The sequence below is a fragment of the Oryx dammah genome, unplaced genomic scaffold, assembly GCF_014754425.2.
Source record: "Oryx dammah isolate SB20612 unplaced genomic scaffold, SCBI_Odam_1.1 HiC_scaffold_2, whole genome shotgun sequence".
In the NCBI taxonomy this organism is placed as follows: domain Eukaryota; kingdom Metazoa; phylum Chordata; class Mammalia; order Artiodactyla; family Bovidae; genus Oryx; species Oryx dammah.
In genome coordinates, this window is record NW_024070186.1 from 29,502,921 (window position 1) to 29,525,809 (window position 22,889).

The 22,889-nt window shown below is 44.9% G+C and overlaps 1 protein-coding gene across 1 annotated transcript in view; it reads left to right on the top strand.

The window, feature by feature from the left end:
* The window catches only part of SPSB4 (splA/ryanodine receptor domain and SOCS box containing 4), an 88,982-nt gene extending 86,421 nt beyond the window's left edge, over window positions 1-2,561 (top strand). The window contains exon 3 of the mRNA XM_040233879.1: window positions 1,089-2,561. Coding sequence (XP_040089813.1) covers window positions 1,089-1,216 — 128 coding nt within the window. The 3' untranslated portion in view covers window positions 1,217-2,561. The remainder of the gene's footprint in view (window positions 1-1,088) is intronic.
* Window positions 2,562-22,889: the final 20,328 nt, after the last annotated feature.

Sequence of the window (22,889 nt, forward strand, 5' to 3'; positions counted from 1 at the left end):
GGCCTCTAGCATGTTCCTGTGGGTTTGGGAAAACTAGGGCTGCACAAGCCACATGAGGCAGCAAATGACAGCATCCTCTTCATTCCTGACCCAGCTGAGTAGCACCATTCCCCTCTCTCCAGACCTCCCAGCCTGTCCTCTCTTATACCTCTATGCTTTTACCTGTTCTCTGCCTAGAACACGTCTCAACTCACATCACATAAAACTCCTATTCATCCTTCAAAACCCCATTTCAGGTATCCTCTCTTTAAAGCTTTTCAAACAATGGTCTGGCTTCTGTCCTTGTGCATGTAACAATTCCTGCATATGTTACACTCTACTACAGTTATTCATGTATTTAAACCTCCAGACGTCAAGCCTTCCTCCACTTTCAGGGCTGTCTTTGGCCTTGGCTTAGAGCTCTCTGTCCTGGACTCTCAGTATCCCCAGAATCTGATGAGAGGGCCTGGAAGAGAATAAGAGCTTCATAAGTGTGTCTGCAATAAACCTAGTTAAAGCTTGGTCCTATGTCCAGAGTTTCCATGGTGGATGACTTTTAGTTCATCAATTTTTCCCAGAAATAGACATTAGAAGAAAATGCATTCTTCCACTGATTATCAAAGGAGATTATGAGGAGAAGTTTGAGGGTTTAGAGACATTCCAAATAGCCCCCGCCCCACCTGTTTCTAAGAGGATACACGCTAGGCCAGCTGCTGTCACTTTCATCATGACCTGCAATGAGGAGTATTTTTTGCATTGACACAGAATGAACACCTACATCAGAAAGAGAGCTTTAATGGAACAGTATTCACCGCTTACTATGGGCATGCCTCTCTGTTTTGTTCTTTTCTTTCCCTTTCTGTTCTTTATCGTTGGTCACCACCCAATGAATTGATTCCATGAGTCTTTAGGCTGTTGCACCCACAGTTTGAAAATCACTGCTCTGAGCCTTCAGTTTCTCCTAATATGACCAGAGAAAGCTTCTCAGAGGAGCTCAGGGCCCCGAAGGGCAGCTCCGCGGCAGGCATCCGGGACTGTGCATGGGGCGGATGGGAGAGATGTGAGGACAGGCTCTCACAAGACTCTAACCCTCCTCCCTCTCCTTGCAGCCGAGCCCCTGCCGCTGATGGACCTGTGCCGGAGATGCATCCGCCTGGCTCTGGGCCGCCAGCGCCTGCAGGACATCAGCTCCCTGCCCCTGCCTCAGTCTCTCAAGAACTATCTGCAGTACCAGTGAGCCGGGGGCAGTGGGGACACCCACAGCCTGGGCCTGTCCCTTCTCGGTCACACAGTACATCAGGAAGGAGTCTCCCTCCCCACCCTGGTTCGCCAGGACATTCAGTTCTTTGAAAGGCCAGGACGTCTTCCCCAGTTTGGAAACACAATGTCTGTTGCCAAAAGGATTTGCTGCCTTGGAAGCCACCCTCCCAAGTCAGACACCTCTTTGGAAGCCAGGAAGAGCCCGGAGCCTGCGCCGGGTTGGAGATCCTGCCCCGCTGAGCAGGACACAGCGGCCACCGATATTGATCCGCGAGCCTGTTTCCTTATTCAAGAGAATGAATAAAACATTTGGGCAGGAGACTTTGTGTTGTGGCCCCGCTGCAGACAGGGCCAGGGGAAAATTGGCCCGCTTTGGGGAGATCTTTGCCTCTGAATAATGAATGGTGAAAGCAGCTTGATGCGTGCCCTTTCGGCCCTCGCCCCTCCCAGAGAAGCAGGATTGTCAGGACACTTTCGGACTCTCTGCCCCTTTGAAAGACTTGTGACCCAGGGATGCCCAGCTGTGGAATTGGCGAGCGGACAAAGCAGTGTTGAGACTCATCCCAGCTTACCTCTCTGAATAGTGTTTACCTCCCCTCTTATGCGTTCCCCTTCCCCACTCTGACCGGCAGTCTCTGGATGCTCCGGGCACCTCTCTTCAGGGAAGCTGAGTCTGACAAGTTCACCCCAGGGAATGAGTGTCTCCTTTATTATTGTTGTTATTTTAAGTAGCGATGTATTTTAAGAGAGCAGTGTGGTGAGGGCAGTACTTAGTCCACAGGTGCTAATGGGGGGCTTGGGGGCCTTGTGACACCCGAGGGGGTGATGTCCTTGGCTGGGGAGCCTTCCCGGGGGGCTGAGGGTCTCCAGGCAACTGTCCATTCAGGATGCAGCCTGGCTGCCACAAAGCTTTATTTGAGCGAATTATTTTTTCACTTGAGGAGATTCACGCGAGTTTGCTTTTGTTTCACGTGTGTGTGTGTGTGTGTGTGTTTGTGCACGCGCGCGTGCGTGCGTGAGTGACGTGCTGTGTATTTATCAGCTTGGGGCCACGGGGCAGCCTTGTAAGTGGAAGGGTGGACATGGGGCACGTTCTCCACCGGCCTGGCCTGTCCTCCCTGGGGACCCATGCTGCTGCCACCGCAGCCGCCGCACCACAGGGCATCTCTTGTGTTCCCAGCACTCCCTGCCCAGACCGATTTTTAACTGGAAATTGTCGCAACAGTGGGACACCAGAGCCCCAGACGGCACTGCCTCCTGCCACCTTAATGTGAATTGACTGATGAATGAAGAGCGTTTCTAATAAAGTCTGTTGTTCAATCCTTCAGCTGTTTATTCACTGCTCTTTGGGGAGGGGCTGGGAGAGCGTCTTCTGTCAGCCTAGCTGCCAAACCCTGAGAAGGCAGGCCTGTGCTTCCCTCTCCAGGCACGTCCCCTCTCTTCTGTCTGGTTGTCCCCATGGGAGCCCAGACTCTAGGCATTTTACAAAGGCCTGCCCCAGCCAAGAGAACGGGCCTGGAACTGGGGGCCATATAAGGCTAACTACCGTGGTGGAAAAACAGGCCAAATTATGGACACCAGCACTGTGATATCCATGGGATGGCTCTTCAAGAGGCACAGGGTGGAGCAGGATAAACCCGAAGGGCCAACAGTTTCAAAGTGACCCAAAAGTGGGATTGGATGCAACTTTGGCAGGACATGCCATCAACAAGGAGCAGTGCAGATTGCCAAAGGGTGAGTGTGTGGGTCAGCCAGGCTCACAGTTGGAAGGAAGTCAGGAGCCAGTTCAGGCTGGGGTCTAGGCCAGGACTGGGGCAGTATCCATTCAGCAGTACAGGCCATCAACATGCACTCTGCCAGCCCCTGAGGATCGTGAGCTCAAGCAGATCTATTCCCAGTGGAGTCATTCATGGCACAGCCTAATGAAGGAAGAGGGAGCTCTTGAAGGGATTGGGGGCAGATAGAGCCTGAAGGGAGAGCTTCCTGGAAGAGGCACTCCACACCTGTTTCTTTAGGGAAGACAACCCTGGTGAGGACAGACCAAAAGAGCCAGGCGTGCTGCACCCACCCCCAGGGGCCGTGTCCCCCAGCACTCTGACCCCAGGCCAGGACTCAGCCTCAGGCAGGTCTGGGTTGCAGAAGGCAGGCGCTGCCTCAGGCTTTAGGGTCAGAGGCCTGGGTTTGAATCCAGATTTATATATGCCGTGACCTTGGATAAGTCACCCCCTTTTCTACACAATATATGGGCTGGACCAGGTTACCGGAGGGTAAGACCCTTTTCTCAACTCATAAGTTCCCAGTTTCAGCACCAGCTCTATAGCTTGACTGTATCCTGCTCATGTAATTCCTTTCCCTCAGCAGTGCCCTCACAGTCCTCACTGCACGTTCTCCAGGATCACCCTCCCCAAAGAGCTCTGAGCCACTCTCTTCCACGACGCCCTCCTAAAGCCACCCACCAAAGTCCACGTGCTCTGAGAGTCAGTTCCTTGTCTCCTGGGCTGACGATGCATCTCCTGGCACCTAGGACCCCAGCCCAAGCACGTGAACTGGAGATCCTCTCTCTGCCCTGTGACCTCATTTGCTTTCGGTCCATGAGCCTTGGAATGATAGGGCCTGAGCTTGCTCCTTCCCACACAGAGCTGGGACCAAACACATGGACTCAGCAAAGGCCTGGTGGCGGGGAGAGGGGTCCCATCTACAGTTAGGGTGCCCGTGGAACCTGCAAGGAGAATCTGGGGAGGGGAGGCAGGCGGGTGGCAGGGAGGAATTCCTGGGTCCTCTGGAACCTTGCGCCTCTGACCCCTGGCCATTCTGCAGGCATTGTTGGGATCTGCATGCACCCAGCACTGCCTGGGGACAGGAGGGAGGTGTGGGCTGTCTGATGGAGCTCACATTTTAAGGAACAGGTGATGACGCAGAAGCAAAACAACTGTGAGTTGATGACAGAGGGAAAAGAGGAGCTGGGCCAAGGGCGCCAGAGTGGGGAGCAGAGGGATCCCATTGCTGAGGGCAACCAAGGAAGGCCTCTGGAGAGATGCTGAGTTCTGGAAAAACACAAGGGAGCCAAACAAGTGATAGGGAGTGGGTGGTGGGGCCCCTCTCGATGAGGGGAACTTCCGGCTACCCCGTTCTGCTCCAGGCGAGAGGTTCTGCACTGCTGTGAGCCGAGCTGAGGTCGGGAGCCCCTGTTCTGTTCTCGGCCCCAGGTTCCCATTCAGATCGCCTGTGTATGTGCGACACACGTCCAGGCTTCCTTGTGTGTTGGTACCTCCTACACACACACTTGGACTTCTCTGGTGGCTTAGAAGTAAAGAATGTGCCTGCCAAGCAGGAGATGTGCATTCGATCCCTGGGTCAGGAAGATCTCCTGGAGAAGGAAATGGCAACCCACTCCATTATTCTTGCCTGGGAAACCCATGGACAAAGGAGCCTGGCGGGCTACTGTCCCTGGGGTCTCAAGAGTTGGACATGACTTAGTTACTGACCAACCAGCCAACAAACACACACACACACACACACACACACACACAACAGCCTTTCCCTGGTGGACACCCTGGGTACCTCCTTACCACCCAGGGCCAGTGTCCATCATCACCCAGCCCCTGGCCTTCTTACCTCTGGCATGTTCTCTGAGGTTCCTGACAGACTACTCAAACAGTCCTACTAATCACTTTTTAATTGTCTGCAAAATAGCATATGGTGGGCCGGGTTCCCCAGACCCGAGCCCTGCTGAGTGCCCTCTCTTCAGCCCCACCATTCTCTCTTTACCCCCAGGGTCACATTCCCAGTTTCTGGAGCCACCCCTCTTTCCCTTACTTTCTTCCCACCATTTGTGGCAGCAGTTGGCTACTTTAGTGGGGGGGCTTTCTTTCACTAAAAAACAACGGTGTCATCACCTCACGATGTCACAGCCAAAATGGTAGCAGGCGGCAGGTCGCAGAGTCACATGGCAATTGATCTGTGCCAGGACAGTTTTACCCGCTCCCCGGGACCTCGATCCAACATAAGTCACACCTGTGCCTCAGCAAAGGGGCAAAAGAGCCTGCGCGTTGCTCCCTAGGTCTGCAGTGAGGAGAGAAAATCTCCACTTTTAATCTAAAAGACAGAGAGTTGGTCTGCTGTTCTTTCTAGTTCTGAGGGCCTGGGTCCCATCCCAGTCTGCAGATGGGTTTTGTCATCCTACCTAGAGTATGTGTGTGATTTAATGAAATTGAGCCCAACTCAGAAAAAAAATCAAGTAATTGAACAGAAAATCCAGATTTCTGACCTCTTAAAAATTAGGGAGGTGTGGTAAGACCAAGCCCACATTCCTTGCTGGTGATGCTGGCAGAGGCTGAGTAGTGACCGCCCCTTGAGAAGGGGCCCCTGTTCTGTGATCCACCCCTCCCAAGACACAGGGGACCTCTCGCTGCCAGCCTCCCTCCTGGGCGTTAACTGTCTGAGTCGGGGTCAAGGCATCTGCATTTGCCTCTCTGGACTATCCCCAGGACATACAGCAGTGGGTAAACACACACACGCACACACACATGCACAATCAAACCAAGGGAGGCTTCACAAAGGGCATCTGCTGGTTCTGGACTTGACTTTGAAATATCTCACATGCTTAGCCACTGATGTCCAAAGAGCTCACAGCCATCAAGGATCTCTCCCCAGGCACCAGAGATGCCCTGAGCATCTCTGGTTAGACAGTGAATTCCTAGAGGACCAATTCCTTGGGTCCTCCTGTTAATGGGCTGCATTATATGATTATACAAGCCTGGTTGCATGTTAGAATCCCTCGAGGAATACTGTAAAAAGTCCCAGGACCCAGGTCCTTCCCCAGACCAATTAAATCAGGACCTCTGGGGGTGGCATCCTAGCCTCGGTAGTTTTTAAAGCTCTCCAGGTGAGTCCAGGGTGCAGACAGGGCTGAGCCCACCTGGATGAGGTGCTTGACTCCATCATCTCAGTGAAGACAGGGTGATGTTAGTGAGCATGTACAGTCTTCCGTTGGTATACATGAGGGATTTGTTCCAGGATTCCCCAGAGATACCAAATGGCTCAGATGCTCAAGTTCCTTATGGTATAAGATGGCGCAGTGAGGTTAGCCCTCCTATTTTCAGTTCCGCATGAGCAGATTCAACCAACTGCAGATGGATCTGGTTAGTTGGCTTGCAGGCTAAAGAACTCCTGAATACAAAGGGCCAACTGTGTGTTATAGAAGAGAGAAAAGCTGACCCAGCCCACCCAGCATTCTCCTAGAGGGGAATATTTTGAATGGCACTTGTCACCAGTGTGCTTAAGTCCAAAGCCAGGGAGTCCTCCTCCTTTTCCCTTCCTTTGTGATGCTGACCCAGTTGTTCTCATGTTCTCAAGAGCCAGGGAGGAAGGACCAGCCCGCTCTTCCCTGATGCTGCAACAGTTCATGACGGGTTGACTCCAGCCCCACTTACCCTCCTTGTTCTGTGGGGCCCAAGGTATGTGCAGAATTTCTCAGAGAGTGTTGTCATGACCCGACAGAATAACTGAAGAATAACTAGTGTGGGACAGACTGAAGATGGTTTGGTTTTGAATGGAAGAATTTGAGATAGTGAGACCTGGCTGTAAGAACAGTGTGTTTCCTAATATTTAGAAACCTTGCTTTCTTACACAAGTTGACACATTTGGCCAATAACAGGGGTGCTCCCTCCACTCTCTTGATGGATTTGGGAGTGAATAAGCCAACTCTGGAAAATCCCATGGATAGAGGAGCCTGGTAGGCTGCAGTCCACAGGGTCGCACAGAGTCGGACACGACTGAAGCAACTTAGCCGTAGCAGCAAGCCAACTCTGGGGTGGTGACAGTGTCTTCACTTCTTTTTTCTACCCAGTAAATAGGGCTCTTTTGTATGAGGAACCCTGGAATTGCTGAGTGCCCAGCCCACCAACCCATGTGGGGGGATTCAGGTACATGAGTCCTTTTTCTTCCAGCATAGAGGCCTCAGATACACTCCTTCCAAGCCTGGGGGTTTTTCCATTCAACAGGGATAATGAGTTGGTCATTTGTTGCACAGGGATGGCATTTAAAGGAAAGAGTTGCCATTCAGTCATCACTTTAAGTCAACAAATGGCTCTGTGTCAGGCCTTGTGCCAGACCCAAGGGGTGTCTTGCTCCTGCCACCCAGGGGCACCCCCCACACCCCAGCAGAGGGACTGAGATGCAAATGGGTGGATGCAAAGCCCAGTGCCTGCTGATGGTGTAAGCAAGGGGCCCAGAGGAAAGAAGGCCCAGCAGAAGCAGTGCATGGAGGTGGGAAAGGGCTCAGAGTGTGATAGGGAGCGCCCAGGTGATAGAGGATGAGCTGAGGCGGGAGCGGGAGGCAGGGGGCAGTGATGCAGGATGAAGGCTCGTAAGCCACACTCAGGAATCAAGGCTTGGAAGGGGTCGGAGTTCTAGGAGGACACAGTCAACACACTCCAAAAGGGAGCTGGGACTTTCCTGGTGGTACAGTGGTAAGAATCCGCCTGCCACTGCAGGGGACACAGTTTCGATACTGGGTCTGGGAAGATTCCACATGCCACAGAGCAACTAAACTCACGCACCACGACTACTGAGCCAGAGTCCGGGGGCAGCAGCTACTGAAGCCTGTGTCCTCTAAAGTCTGTGCTCCACAGAGAAGCCACGCAAGGAGAAGCCTGTGCATCACACAAACAGTAGACCCCGCTCACTGCAGCTAGAGAAAGCCCCTGCAAAGCAACAAAGACCCAACGTAGCCAAAAATAAATAATTTTTTTAAGGGAGGATGAAGAGAGTTAATAGGTATTACACAGAGGTGGGGCAGGGTCGGGAAGCCAACCGTTGAGAGTGAATCACCCTGGGCTCACATGGGTGGCTGAGGGAGATTGTTATGTCACTCACTCTGGGTGGCTAAGAGAGGATACAGTAACTGGAAAGGCTAGGATCTGTAACTATAAGAGAGCCAGCCAAGAGGAGCTATGGCCTTAGATGAAGGAACACTCTGTGCCAACCATAGTCTGGCAGGCAGAGAGCAAGGGCATTAACACTCTGACCCATCTCTTGTCCTCCTCCAATCTCCATTAGTGTCTGCCCACTGGCTGAAGCCCTGAGGGGCATAGCAAACAAGGGGATCTGATTGGTCTTGTCCATAGAGGTCCTTCAGAGCAGGGCAGAGAAGGAAGAATGTGGGTCTATGTGAATCAAGAGCACATTCCATAGGCTTGAGCCTATAGATCTAAAAAATTCTTTTTTCAAGCAAAATTGTAAAGATCCAAAAGCTTAGTGAAATAGATAAAAGCCAGTTTGTTCCAAATATATGTGTTGGGAGTGCTCTCAAAGCCCCCCTCCCCCTCCGTGCCTCTCCCACCTGAACATCAAATGCTAAGCAGCTGAAGTATCTCCAAGGAGCCTTAGGCTACCATCAAAATTGCATTTTTCCCAAGTATAACGCAACCGTGTAACAGGAAGCAGCAGGTGCAGGGCCTGGACTAGATTTCTTAAATGTTGTTGCAGGAGCCAAGGCAGGCATGAAGCAGAAAAGATATTTAATTTATGCTTTTGTACAGCCTTCCTGGAGTGTCTGTGGAAGGGGGCTTAGCAAGCAGGCAAAAGTAGATGTGGGGAAATCAAAAGAAAATCTGTTGGTCCCAAGAACCAGAAAGGCCTGAATGAAGACCTTGGGAATAGGTGTTTGGGAAGAGAAAGCTGATGCAAAAAGCCCATGTCCATGGGCTTGAGGAATGGGTGCATGCCAGAGTTAGGTGGGGGAAGGTGTGAGGATACTCGCCATCCATCCATTCATCCATTAGAAAAATATGTATTAGGGCCTGCCATGTGCCAGGCCCTTCTGGTGGTGCTGAGGAAACCACAGTGAAGAATATGAATAAAAATCTCCACCCTTATGCAATTTATCATCTAGTAGGAAAGGAACACAAACAAGTAAGCTGGTGATGGTACCAAACAGGGAAGAGACATAGGGAGCAGATAGAGAAGTTGCTATAGCCATGTGTTTTCAGATGTCTGTGGAGAAGGAAATGGCAACCCACTCCATTAGTTTTGCCTGGAGAATTCCATGAACAGAGGGGCCTGATGGGTAAAGTCCATGGGGTCACAAAGAGTTGGACACGACTGAGTGACTAACACTTTGCAGATGTCTAACAACCAGCTCTTTGGGGAAAAATTTTAAAGCCTGATTTGAAGCGTTTGCTGTTTTCCATAGTATAAATACTTCCACCACAGCCAATTTTAAGCTCCAGTATGATGTCCCTAAATGCAGAGTTGGGAAAAGATGATCAGTGGCCAACCATTAAATATTATTTCCACCATATAGATACCTAAATGTCAGTTACCCATAGGGCAAAGATGCATGCTTGAACGTGCGTTCTCAGTCATGTCCAACTCGGTGACCCCATGGACTGTAGCCTGCCAGGCTCCTCTGCCCATGGGATTTCCCAGGCGAGAATACTGAAGTGGTTTGCCATTTCCTTCTCCAGCGGATCTTTCCAACCTAGGGATCAAATCCATATCTCCTGCACTGGCAGGCAGATTCTTTACCACTAGCGCCTCTTAGGAAGCAGGGCAAGGTTGATAGTAATATAATTAAAAGTGATAAGTTTAGAGTTTTTATTACCTTTGTTTTTAATATAATTTTTCAAGTTGCAAGTATATAAGATTGAATTTTTAATAATGTTGTAATCAATAACCAGCTTTCAAAATTCCTGAAATTTTAACCATCAGCTATTGCATGCTAGTATGAGCTAGCTCCAGGATGCCACCAGTCTGCCAGGATTGGAATTACCCCAAAGCTAGTTTGTGGTGCTGGAGAAGACTCTTGAGAGTCCCGTGGACAGCAAGGAGATCAAACCAGTCAATCCTAAAGGAAATAAACCTTGAATATTCATGGAAGGACTGATGCTGAAGCGGAAGCTCCTGATGCCAAGAGCTGACTCATTGGAAAAAGACCCTGATGCTGGGAAAGATTGAGGGCAGGAGGAGAAGGGGATGACAGAAGATGAGATGGTTGGCTGGCATCACCAACTTGATGGACATGAGTTTGAGCAAACTCACAGAGATGGTGAAGGATAGGGAAGCCTGGCAAGCTGCAGTCCATGGGGTCACAATGAGTTGGGCATGAGTTAGCAACTGAACAACAACAGTGCTATTCTGATCCACCAGGTGTGAGCATATTTTGACTGTCCTAAGAGTAAAGTCATCTCTATGCTGAAATGCCCCTTGCAGAGCGACAAGGAGAAGCTGGATTAGAGTAGACGAGAATGAGGAAGCCACGCCTGGATGAAGCCTTCCCAGCACTGACCCAGAGTCTGACCCAGCACCCCCAGAAGTTTATGTATCTGATCACTCCTGAACAACCATCATGCATATAACTTTTCCTGAAACTACACAAAATAGAAATACAAGATCTTAAACAAAAATGCAAAGCAAATCCAAGATAAAAGGTTTATCCTGACCAAAGTTGGTTTGTTTCATGAATTGATTTAAAAATCAAAAAATGATGCAATTCATCGTATTGACCAAGAAAAAGAGAAAAACCATTATCATCTCAGATGTAAATGTAAAACATTTGCTAAAATGCCACCCTTGTTTATGATTTTAAAAGACTCAAAAAAACTGGGAAGAGGGAAACATTCTTAATCCAGTAAAAGAAATCCACAAAACATCTACAGCTAATATCATGTTTAATGATAAATTATTCAATGCTTTCCTCTTAGCCAACAAACAGGAAAGATTGCCCATTATTTCTATGCAACATTATGTTGGACATCTAGGCAGTTCCATAAGACATATATATGAAATTACAAAGTATTAAAAATTGGAAGAGAAGAAAACAACCAACATTTGCAGATGACATTGTTGTATACATAAAAACAGATCTATAGAAACCTAGAATTAATAAGAGAATTTAGAAAGTTCACTGGATTCAAGAACAATGTTTTTAAAATTGTATGTCTACATATTAGCCACAGTTAGAAAATGAAACGTTAGCAATGTCATTAATAGTAACAAAAAATAAGAAAATCTGATGAAGTAGGTGTAGGACCTCTACACTGGAAACTACAAAACAATGTCCAGAGACATTGAAGAAGAGCCAAATAAGTGGAGCGACACATACCATGTTCACTGAAAGATTCAATGTTACTAAGATGTCAGTTCGTCCCAAAATGACCTATAGAATCAATGCAGTGACAATAATAATTTTCTGAGTCGTGTTGTGGAAATTGACAAGTTAATTCAAAATTTAACTGGAAATGCAAAGGACATAAAATAGCTGTAAAGAACCAAACAAACAAACAAACAAAAAATGAAAAGAATCTCCATACTGTTCTCCACAGTGGCTGTATCAACTTACATTCCCAGCAACAGTGCAAGAAGTTTCCCTTTTCTCCACATCCTCTCCAGCATTTATTGTTTGTAGATGTTTAAAATGATAGCCATTCTGACCAGCGTGAGGTGACACCTCATTGTACTTTTGATTTGCTTTTCTCAAATAATAAGTTATACTTTGGCCACCGGATACAAAGAACTGACTCACTGGAAAAGACCCTGATGCTGGGAAAGATTGACAGCAGGAAGAGAAGGGGACGACAGAGGAAGAGATAGGTGGATGGCATCACCGACTCCTCGATGGACATGAGTTTGAGCAAGCTCCAGGAGTTAGTGATGGACAGGGAAGCCTGGTGTGCTGCAGTCCATGGTGTCACAAAGAGTTGGACACAACAGAGTGACTGAATGGAACTGAACTGAGCATCTTTTTATGTGTTTGTTGGCTATCTGTATATCTTCTTAAAACAGATAGCAAATGAGAGTTTGCAGTGTGACACGGAGTTCAACTCAGTGCTCTGTGACAACCTAGAGGGCTGGGATGGAGAGGGAGATGAGAGGGGTTTCAGGAGGAAGGGGATGTAGGTATGCCTGCAGGTTATTCATATTGATGTATGACAGAAACCAACACAATATTTTAAAGCAATTATCCTCCAATTAAAAAAAATCAAAAAAAGGAAAAGAGTAGGAGGACTTATAGTATCAGATATTGAACCTCACTGTAAAGATATAAAAATTAGGATCATTTGATTTGGATAAGGATAAACAAATAGACCAATGAATAGAAAAGAATAGACCCTGCTAATATGGTCAATGGATTGTGTTATTAAATTCAGTGGGGGTGGGGGGGAATGGTCTTTCCAATAAGTGTTGCTGGGTCAATTGCATATCCTTGTGGAAAAATACACATCTTCCCTCTATCTCATGTTATAGACAAAAAAATTCAGTTGAAAGTGATTATAGACCTAAACAGGAAATGTAAAGCAACAACAAAAATTCTAGAAGAAAACCTAAGAAAAAATCATGTCCTTGGGGTAAGCAAGACTTCTTTAGCAGAATACACAATGCAGTAATCATAAAGAAAAAGTCACACATGTAGATCATCATTAAAATTAATAACTTCTTAATCAAAAGACATATTAGAAAGTAAAAATGCAAGGATATAGCCTGAGGGAAAATGATTACCATATATATAACTGACCAAGAGAGCATTACTATTCCTTACAGCCCTGAACTGGAAACAAGCCAAATGTCCATCAACAGGAAAAGAGATAAATATGTGGAGGCAATATTCATACAATGAAAAATTACATAATGATTGTTTTGAAGAGGAATGGACCACTGCTGTACATAGCATGGATGAATCTCATAACAATGTTGACTAAAAGACACAAAAGAATACATGATTCCACCTAGGTGAGTTCAAGAACAGGCAAAAGTGAGCTGTGATTGTAGAAGTCAGAAGAGTTTTACTTCGGAGGGGGCTTTGTTATTGATCTTGGGGATACACATGAGGGAGCTGGCTGGGCTCCTAGAAAAGTTCCACATTTTTATCCAGGTGATGGTGACATGAATGCTTATGGCTGTAGAAATTCATCAAGCTATATAGTTAGGATTCCTGTACTTCTTTTATGTATAGCATATCTAACTTCAACAAAAAAAAAAAAAAGGAGAAGAAGCAGTATCAATAATATTTCTGTTTTCAAAGTTATTTCTTTCCCACTAAAAATACTTTGGATTCAATGCAGTATTTCCCTTGGCAGCAACTGGTAGAGCTATTGCATCCGAGAAGGTGGATGGTTCCACAGTAGGGGAAAAGAAAAAGACAAGAAAAGAAAGAAAATCAGGGTGGAGAGGTTTTTGAAGGTTTTGAAGAACAAAGAACCCCATTGTGAAAACATCTCCAGGGATGAAGATGAAGACATCTCTGAAGTCTTGGAAGCGCTCATGGGAACACAACATCTGTTGGGTTACTTCCCATATCAAGTAGCCTCCTGTAAAGCAAGTGTGGATGCCCGTAAGAGTCTGATTGCCCACAAGGGACATGTTCTAGAATTTCAGTTTTCCATCTAAAAATGCACATTCCTTTCCTGGATAACAGTCATGTTACACAACAGCTCCTGGGATTTTCACAGAGAGTCTAATAGAATATCACTACCCACTAGCTACAGAAAAAGCAAGTTGGTGTTTGTTTTTTTTTTTTTGTAAACAGAGAAGATAAGCCTTTTTTTTTTCCTTTTCTTAAGAAAAATCTCTTGGCAAGATGATCAATGTGTAGGCAGTCCTACATTCCTTCCCAGCCCCTCTAAGATTTTCTGATGAAGTTGCCAGGACTGGTTCTGAATTACTAGAAATTTGACACAGAGACTGAAAATAACATGATTCATGCAGAAATACAAACAAATATTTCCAGATAAAATAGCCTGATGTCGGGGCTGGAGAAACAGGGAGTGGGTGGGGATCTATAGATGAAATAAGATAGGCGATGAGCTGAAAGATTTTGAAGCTGAGTAATGGAAACATGAGAGTTTATTATACTGTTCATTCTACTCATTGTTTAAAATTGTCCATCATCATAATATTAAACGGATTCTCTGCAGGCAGGTTGACATGGAAGGATGAACATTTACATCTGAGCATGTGAGTTAATAATTAGTGAGATCCTGATTATTGAAATCAAGTTGCCATTTCCAACCAACAGTTAAAAATGAAAATGAAATTCCCTCATTTGATCCCCAGATGACTAATAATTTCCCATCATCAGTGTTGTCTTCACTAACTGGACTCTAAACTTGGAGTTTAATAGCTTGTTGTTTTCATTTTTTGGATCACTAATGAATATATTTGATTTTTATGTGCTTTTTAAAAAACCCAGTTTCTTTAATTATTTTATCAAGTGTCCATATTTTTATGTGCTGCAGGAGTTCATTCCTTTTTTACTGCTGAGTAGTGAACACAACAATTTGTTTATCCATTGGCCATGCATGGACATTTGAGTTGCTTTAGATTGGGGCTACAAATAAAGCTGCTCTGAATATTCATATGTGGGCGTGTGCTTCCTTTTCTTTCGGGTAAATATCAAAGAGTAAAATGCTGGATCGTATGGTAGGTGTATGTTTAACTTTTAAAGAAATTGCCATATTGTTTGTTGTGTCATTTTACCTTCCCAATGTGTGAGAGTTCTACTTCCTCCCCATCCTTGATGAAGTGAAGAAGTGAAGTGAAGTTGCTCAGTTGTGTCCGACTCTTTGCGACCGCATGGACTGTAGCCTACCAGGCTCCTCCGTCCATGGGATTCTCCAGGCAAGAGTACTGGAGTGGGTTGCCATTAGGATCAGTTGTGTGTTTTTTTTTAAATAAGTTTAGGTGTGAAGTGGTATTTCACTGAGTTTTTCATTTCCAGATACTTAATGGCTGATGCCGTTAAGTATCTTTTCATATGTTTGTTTACCATCCATGTGTCTTCTTTTTGGAAATGTCTGTTAAATCTTTTGCTTATTTTTAATTGGCTTTGTTTGGTTTTTATTATTAAATTTTGAGTTCTTTACATGTTCTAGATCTGATATCCTTTATCATACATATGTTTTATCTTCTCCCGGTGTGTAGCCTGTCTTTTCATTCTCTTAGTAGGGTCCTTTAAGAGCAGACATCTTTAACTTCAATGCAATCCAGATCAGTCATTTGTTCTGTTATACACTGTGATTTGGGTGGGTTTTTTTGGCTACCCCGGGTCTTTGCTGAGGTGCCTGGGGCTCTTCCTTGCTCTGCATGGGCTTTCTCTAGTTGTGGCAAGCAGGGGTATTCTCTATTTGCAACGTGTGGCCTCTCAGGTGTGTGTGGGCTAAGTAGCTGTGGCTCTCAGGCTTTAGAGCGTAGGCTCTGCAGTCGTGGCATAGCGGCTTAGTTGCTCCATGGTCTGGGGATCTTAGTTCCCTGCCCAGAGATCAAACTTGTGTCCCCACACCAGCAGGTGGACCTGTAAACTGGATCATCAGGGAAGTCCCTTTTTGGTGTCTTATTAAAGAAATTTTTGCTTTACCCCAGCCCACAAGGTTTTCTCCTTTGTTTTCTTCTAGAATTTTTATAGTTTTAAGTTTTGTGTTTAGATTTTGGTTCCGTTTGAGTTAATTTTTGTGTATTCTGTACGATGTTGATCAAAGTTTCCCTATTGTATAGTGTTTAGTGCTTAGTTGCTCAGGCATGTCTGACCCTTTGCAACCCTTTGGACTGTAGCCTGCCAGGCTCCTCTGTCCATGGGATTTTTCAGGCAAAAATACTGGAGTGGGTTACCATTTCCTGCCCCAGGGGATCTTCCTGACCCAGGGATTAAATCTGCCTCTCTGTGTCTCCTGCACTGCAGAATTCTTTACCCACTGAGTCACTGGGGATACCTAAAGGTCCCAGCACCATTTGATAAAAAGACTATTCTTCACCTAATTGCCTTTGCATGTTTGTGAAAATTCAGTTGTCTCTATATGTGTGGACTTTTTCTGGACTTTATTCTATTCTACTGATCTATTTGTCTCTTTTGATGCCAATACTACACAGTCTTGACTACTGCAGCTTTATAACGTCATGAAACCAGTTAGTATTAGTCCTCCAACTTTGTCCTTTATAAAATATATTTTGACTATCCTAGGTCTTCTGTATTTACACACAAATTTTAGAATCAGCTTGTCAATTTCTCCCAAAAAGAAAATTTGCTTGGATTTCAATAGGGATTGCATTGAATCTATAGATCAATGTGGGAAGAATGGCTTTCTTAACAATATTGAGCTTTCCAATTCATGAAAAACATATATCTCTCTTTTCAGGTTTTCTTTAATTTCTCTCAAAAGTGATTAGTAGTTTTAGCAGATAAGTCTTGCACAGATTCTGTTAGATTCACCTCTTTTGTTGTTATTCATTTGCTAAGTCGTGTCCAACTTAGAGATTCACGTCTGAGTATTTAATATGTATTTAATATTTTTTGATGCTGTTAATGCATTTTTTAGAAGAGTGGATACATGTATAACAGGTTCACTTTGCTGGAACCTGAAACTAACACACACTGTAAATCAACTGTACTCCAATAAAAATTTTTAAAAATATTTCCTACTTTGGTCATTGGTTGTTCAGTTCAGTTCAGTCGCTCAGTCTTGTCTGACTCTTTGCAACCCCATGAATCGCAACACGCCAGGCCTCCCTGTCCATCACCAACTCCCGGAGTTCACTCAGAGTCGCGTCCATCGAGTCAGTGATGCCATTCAGCCATCTCATCCTCGGTTGTCCCCTTCTCCTCCTGCCCCCAATCCCTCCCAGCATCAGGGTCTTTTCCAATGAGTCAACTCTTCGCATGAGGTGGCCAAAGTATTGGAGTTTCAGCTTTAGCATCATTCCTTCCAAAGAACACCCAGGACTGATCTCCTTTAGGATGGACTGGTTGGATTTCCTTGCAGTCCAAGGGACTCTCAGGAGTCTTCTCCAACACCACGGTTCAAAGGCATCAATTCTTCGGCGCTCAGCTTTCTTCACAGTCCAACTCTCACATCCATACATGACCACTGGAAAAACCATAGCCTTGACTAGACGGACCTTAGTCGGCAAAGTAATGTCTCTGCTTTTGAATATGCTGTCTAGGTTGGTCATAACTTTCCTTCCAAGGAGTAAGCGTCTTTTAATTTCCTGGCTGCAGTCACCATCTGCAGTGATTTTGGAGCCCAGAAAAATAGTCTGTGTTTGTTTGTGTTCTTGTATCCTGCAACACTGCTGCACTCTAATTAGTTCCAAAGTCTTTTTTGTAACTTTCATCAGATTTTCTACATGCAGCCAGATATGTGACTTGCAAATAAGGACAGCTCTATTCCATTATCAGTCTGAATGCCTTTATTTCTTTTCCTTGCTTATTTCATTGGCTAACCCCACCAGCACAATGTTGAACAGAAGTAGTGAGAGCAGTCATTCTGGTTTTGTTCCTGATTTTATGTATTCAGTCTTCCTCTTTAACTAAGATGTTATCTCTAGTCTTTTCATTAATGTCCTTTAACAATTTGAAGAAGTTTCCTTTGAAGAAACTGCTATTTGCTGTGAGTTTTAAATCTGGAGTGGATGTTGGATTTTATCAAGTGTTTTTCTCCATATTTGAGATGATTATATGGTTTTTCTTTTTTAGTTCATTAATTTCATTGATCAGTTGACACACATTAAACTGACCTTGCTCCTGGGATAAACGCACAAGAGATGTTTAACCTCTTTTTACACATTGGATTTGATTTGCTAACATTTTATTTTAAATTTTTGCATCAATTCAGTGACATATAGTCTGTAGCTTTCTTTCCTTGTAATGTCTTTTGTCTGTTCTTGGTGTCAGGGTAATACTGACTTCTTAGAATAAGTTAGAAGGGATTCTCTCATTTTCTAGAAAAATTTGTGTAGAATTGATATAATTTCTTACTTAAATGTTACATAGAATTCATCAGTGAAGTCATCGATCCCGGGATTTTTCTGCTTGGCTAAAAAAGCAATACTCAACTTTATACTGCCTAAAGAAATACTTTTTTTTTTTTAATAGTAGCTCTTGTCCCATCTGTTCTGTGTTCCTTTTATTCATTTTCTGTGTTCTTTTGGATGAACCGAGTATTTTTTTTAATTTAAATTTATTTATTTTAATTGGAGGCTATTACTTTACAATATTGTATTGGTTTTGCCATACATCACCGTGAATCCGCCACAGGTGTACATGTGTTCCCCATCCTGAACCCCCCTTCCACCTCCCTCCCCGTCCCATCCCTCTGGGTCATCCCAGTGCACCAGCCCCAAGCATCCTGTATCCTGCATCAAACCTGGACTGGCGATTCGTTTCATATATGATATTATACATGTTTCAATGCCATTCTCCCAAATCATCCCACCCTCTCCCTCTCCCACAGAGTCCAAAAGACTGTTCTGTACACCTGTGTCTCTTTTGCTTTCTTGCATACAGGGTTATTGTTACCGTCTTTCTAAATTCCATATATATGCATTAGTATACTGTATTGGTGTTTTTCTTTCTGGCTTTCTTCACTCTGTATAATAGGCTCCAGTTTCATCCACCTCATTAGAACTGATTCAAATGTATTCTTTTTAATGGCTAAGTAATACTCCATTGTGTATATGTACCACAGCTTTCTTATCCATTCATCTGCTGATGGACATCTAGGTTGCTTCCATGTCCTGGCTATTATAAACAGTGCTGCGATGAACATTGGAGTACATGTGTCTCTTATTGTTTAGGGCTTCCCAGGTAGCTCAGTGGGTAAAGAATCTGGCTACTATGCAGGAGACACAGGAGACGTGAGTTTGATCTTTGGGTCAAGAAGATCCCCTGGAATAGTGCGTTGCAACCCACTCTATTATTCTTGCCTGGAGAATCCCATGGATAGAGGAGCCTGGCGGGCTACAGCCCATGGGATCACAAAGAGTTGGACATGACTGAAGCAACTGAGCACACGCGAGTGTTATTTATGCTTCATTTTATCGCCTTTGTTGACTTATAAACTCTAGCTCTTTGTTTTGTTAATGGTTGCTTTCTTTATCGTCTCATGTTATACCTTCAAGTGATGTTTTACCACCATTCATATTGTTTAAGAACCTTACAGTCTATGCTTTCATTTCACCCATCATAGCCTTTTGCTTTTGCTGTCATATATTTTACTTGTATGTATAACCCCTACAAGCCATTGTGGGTTGTTGTTGTTGTTGTTATTGTTATTTAGACAGTCAATAATCCTTTCAATGAAATTTAAAGAAGTAGGAAAAAATCTTATATACTTACCCTTTTAGTTACCATTTCCAGTTTTATTCCTAAAGATACATATCTGCATGTCTGAATTAGGATTGCAGATTTTCATACTGACCATCAGTAGCAAATACCTCTTCTATCTTCCTTCTTTCCATTGTTTATTACTTTGGGAGCTTTGACCCTCTTGAGGCATCTTTCATCTGTGGTGTGTCATATCTCTCTCTGATTGTTATAAGATCACCATCTGCCAACTATGCTTTGGAATGTTCCAGAAAGACAGCCCATTCTCCCCTCTTTGTGAAGAAAACTGTCCCACAAGCCTGCTGGTGAAATAAATAAGTGGAGTTTAATAATTTTGTGCAAATGAATTGAAATCCAAACAGAAGTTCAAGGGAATCATGAATGCCAAGGAAACTTCTCTTTCTTGAAGATAGACCGTTCTGTGATTTCTACAGGTCAGAGAGAAGTCAGAAGCCTAAAAAACGTGCAGGGATATTTGCAACCTAGTTCCTGACAAGATGGAAAGATGAACACAGGATCCTTCCCCCTCATTGCTTCACTCATAGTAGACACTCAATAAATACTCACTCACTTCTTTAATTAGATAGAAGAATAAAAAATTATTATTGACCCTCATACACTTGAGTTTATGTGTTCTTCCTTCCAGATGTCAGTACTTTAAACCTTATTAGGGGACTTCCCTGGTGGTCCAGTGGTTAAGAATCCACCTGCCAATACAGGAGACAGGTTTGATCTCTGGTCCAGGAAGATCCCACATGCCTCAGAGTGACTAAGCCTGCAGACCACAACCACTGAGGCTGCGTGCTTTAGAACCCATGCTCTACAACAAGAGAAGCCACTGAAATGAGAAGCTCGCAAACCGCAACAACAGAGGAGCCCCTGCTTGCCGCAAGTAGAGAAAGCCGGCATGCTGCAACAAAGACAACAGCAGCCAAAGACAAAAATAAATAATAAATTTTAAAAAATCTCCTTAAGAGATTGTAGACTTTGATCGTAAATCAGAGATGAAATGGGCAACTGTCATTCTGTCTGTTTAGCTTCCCAGGTGGTGCTAGCGGTAAAGAATCCACTTGGAATGCAAGAGACACAGGAGATGAGGGTCAGGAAGCCCTGGAGGACGGCATGGCAACCCACTCCAGTATTCTTGCCGGGAGAATCCCATGGACTGAAGAGCCTGGCAGGTTACAGTCCATGGGGTTACAAAGAGTCGGACATGACTGAAGTGATTTAACACACATGCAACCCTTTGGAACTGAGTTTGGGAACCTGCTACCAGGTGGGTTAGGCAGGCTGGACTAGGAGATCTTCCTTCCCTGCTTCTTTGGCAGCCAGAGACCATCCCAAACCCCACTCTGTTGGCCCATATGACTCTGTGGGTCATATGCCCCTGGCCATCCCATGGTTCTGAAGTTCATGATGTGAAGAAACAGGTCCCCAGGGGATCAACTCAGCAAGGGTGGCAGTAGTGGGTGGGGGAGTGGAGGAGCTCAGGCAGCAGCATGTAGGGCCCCGCAGTTCTGCTTCTCAGAGTGATCTAGGCACTATTCCTGACCTGAAGCCGCCTTGACTTGTTTTCTGACTCACCTGGAAATCCTGTGAGTTATATAAATATATGCTTATTTATTTGGCTATGCTGGGTCTTAGTTACGGCACGTGGGATTAACTTTAGTTGCAGGATCGAACTCTTAGTTGCAGCATGTGGGATTTATTTCCTTGACCAGGAATTAAACCCCAGGTCCCCTGTCTTGGGAGCTCGGAGTCTCAGCCACTGGACCACCTGCGAAGTCCCTTCTATAAACTATTTAATGTTCTCTAAACTTTGCTACATGGAAGCACAGGTATCACCTGAGAGATTATCAGAAATGCAGACTCTCAGGCTCCACCGCAGATGAACTGAACTAAGTGTGCATTTAACAAGATCCCCAGTGGCCTGAATTTGCATTAAAGTTATGAAACTAACAAATTCCTCAACTCCTGCATTAAAGGTTTCCATGATTTGTGATTAAGAATCTGCTGATGGGGGTGCACATTACTGGTGCCCCCATGTCTTTATCCATATATTGAGAAGACTGGACTAGGTGATTTCTAAGGCTCTTCCCATCATGACCTTCTGGAGTCTTTGAATTTTAAAAGCCTCTCCCTAAGGGGCTCACTCACTTTCAGCCCTGCCAATCCCTTTTCTACCTAAATCTCTATCTTGTTGCTTCCCCAAAAGTACAGCTATTTATCTTGACATGTGTACAGTGCAAGCAGGCATCCTTGCACCAGGCACCAAAGTCGTGGTTCAGTCTTGTTTTTCCTGTTTGCTCATTTGGATCTAAGTGCTTCAAAGTGCTTCATTTGGATCTAAGGCGACTAGTTCTTAGAATTGACACAAAAAGCATGATCCATAAGAGGAAAAAATGATAACTTGAATTTACATAAAATTTAAAACCTTTGCTCCTTGGAAGACTCTGTAGGGAAGATAAAAAGACAAGCTACAGGTATTTGCAAACCACATATTCAACAAGACTAGTAGTATTTATAATAGAATATATAAAGAACCCTCAAAACTCAACAGTTAAAAGAAAAAAAATACAGTTCAGTTAGAAAATGGGCAAAAGGCATGAACAAACATTTCATTCATATACAAAGGGAAAATAAGCACATGAAAAGGTGTTCAACATCACTAGCCACTAGGGAAGTACAAACGAAAACCAAAATAAAATATCACTGCACACCTATCAGAATGGGTAAAATAAAAATTAGGGACAACACCACTGGTGAGGATGTGGAGAAAAGGGGACCCTTGTGCACTGTTGCTTGCCTGCTAAGTCGCTTCAGTAGGGTCCAACTCTTTGCAACGCTATGGACTGTAGCCTTCCAGGCTCCTCTGTCCATGGGATTCTCCAGGCCAGAATACTGGAGTGGGTTGCCATTTCCTTCCCCAGGGAGTCTTCCCAACCCAGAGATCAAACCTGTGTCTCTTAAATCTCCTGCATTGGCGAGCAGGTTCTTTACCACCAGCAGCACCATGTGCGGTTAGTAGAATGTAAATTGCTGTAGCTATCGTGGAATACACTGTGCTGCTGCTGCTGCTGCTATGTTGCCTCAGTCGTGTCCGACTCTGTGCGACCCCACAGACAGCAGCCCACCAGGCTCCCCCGTCCCTGGGATTCTCCAGGCAAGAACACTGGAGTGGGTTGCCATTTCCTTCTCCAATGCGTGAAAGTGAAAAGTGAAAGTGAAGTCGCTCAGTCATGTCCAACTCTGTGACCTCATGGACTGCAGCCTACAAGGCTCCTCCGCCCGTGAGATCTTCCAGGCAAGAGTACTGGAGTGGGGTGCCATCGCCTTCTCTGAATACAGTGTGAAAGTTCCTCAAAAAATTAAAAAGTGGAAATAATCCAGATGTCCTTCAGCAAATGAGTGGTTAAACAATCTGTGTCACATCCACACCATGGAATACTACTCAGCCATAAAAAGGGATGAACTATTTATCCATGTGACAACCTGGATGAATCTCCAGAGAATGTTGCTGAGTGAAAAACCCTATTCCAAAGGTTACACACTGTTT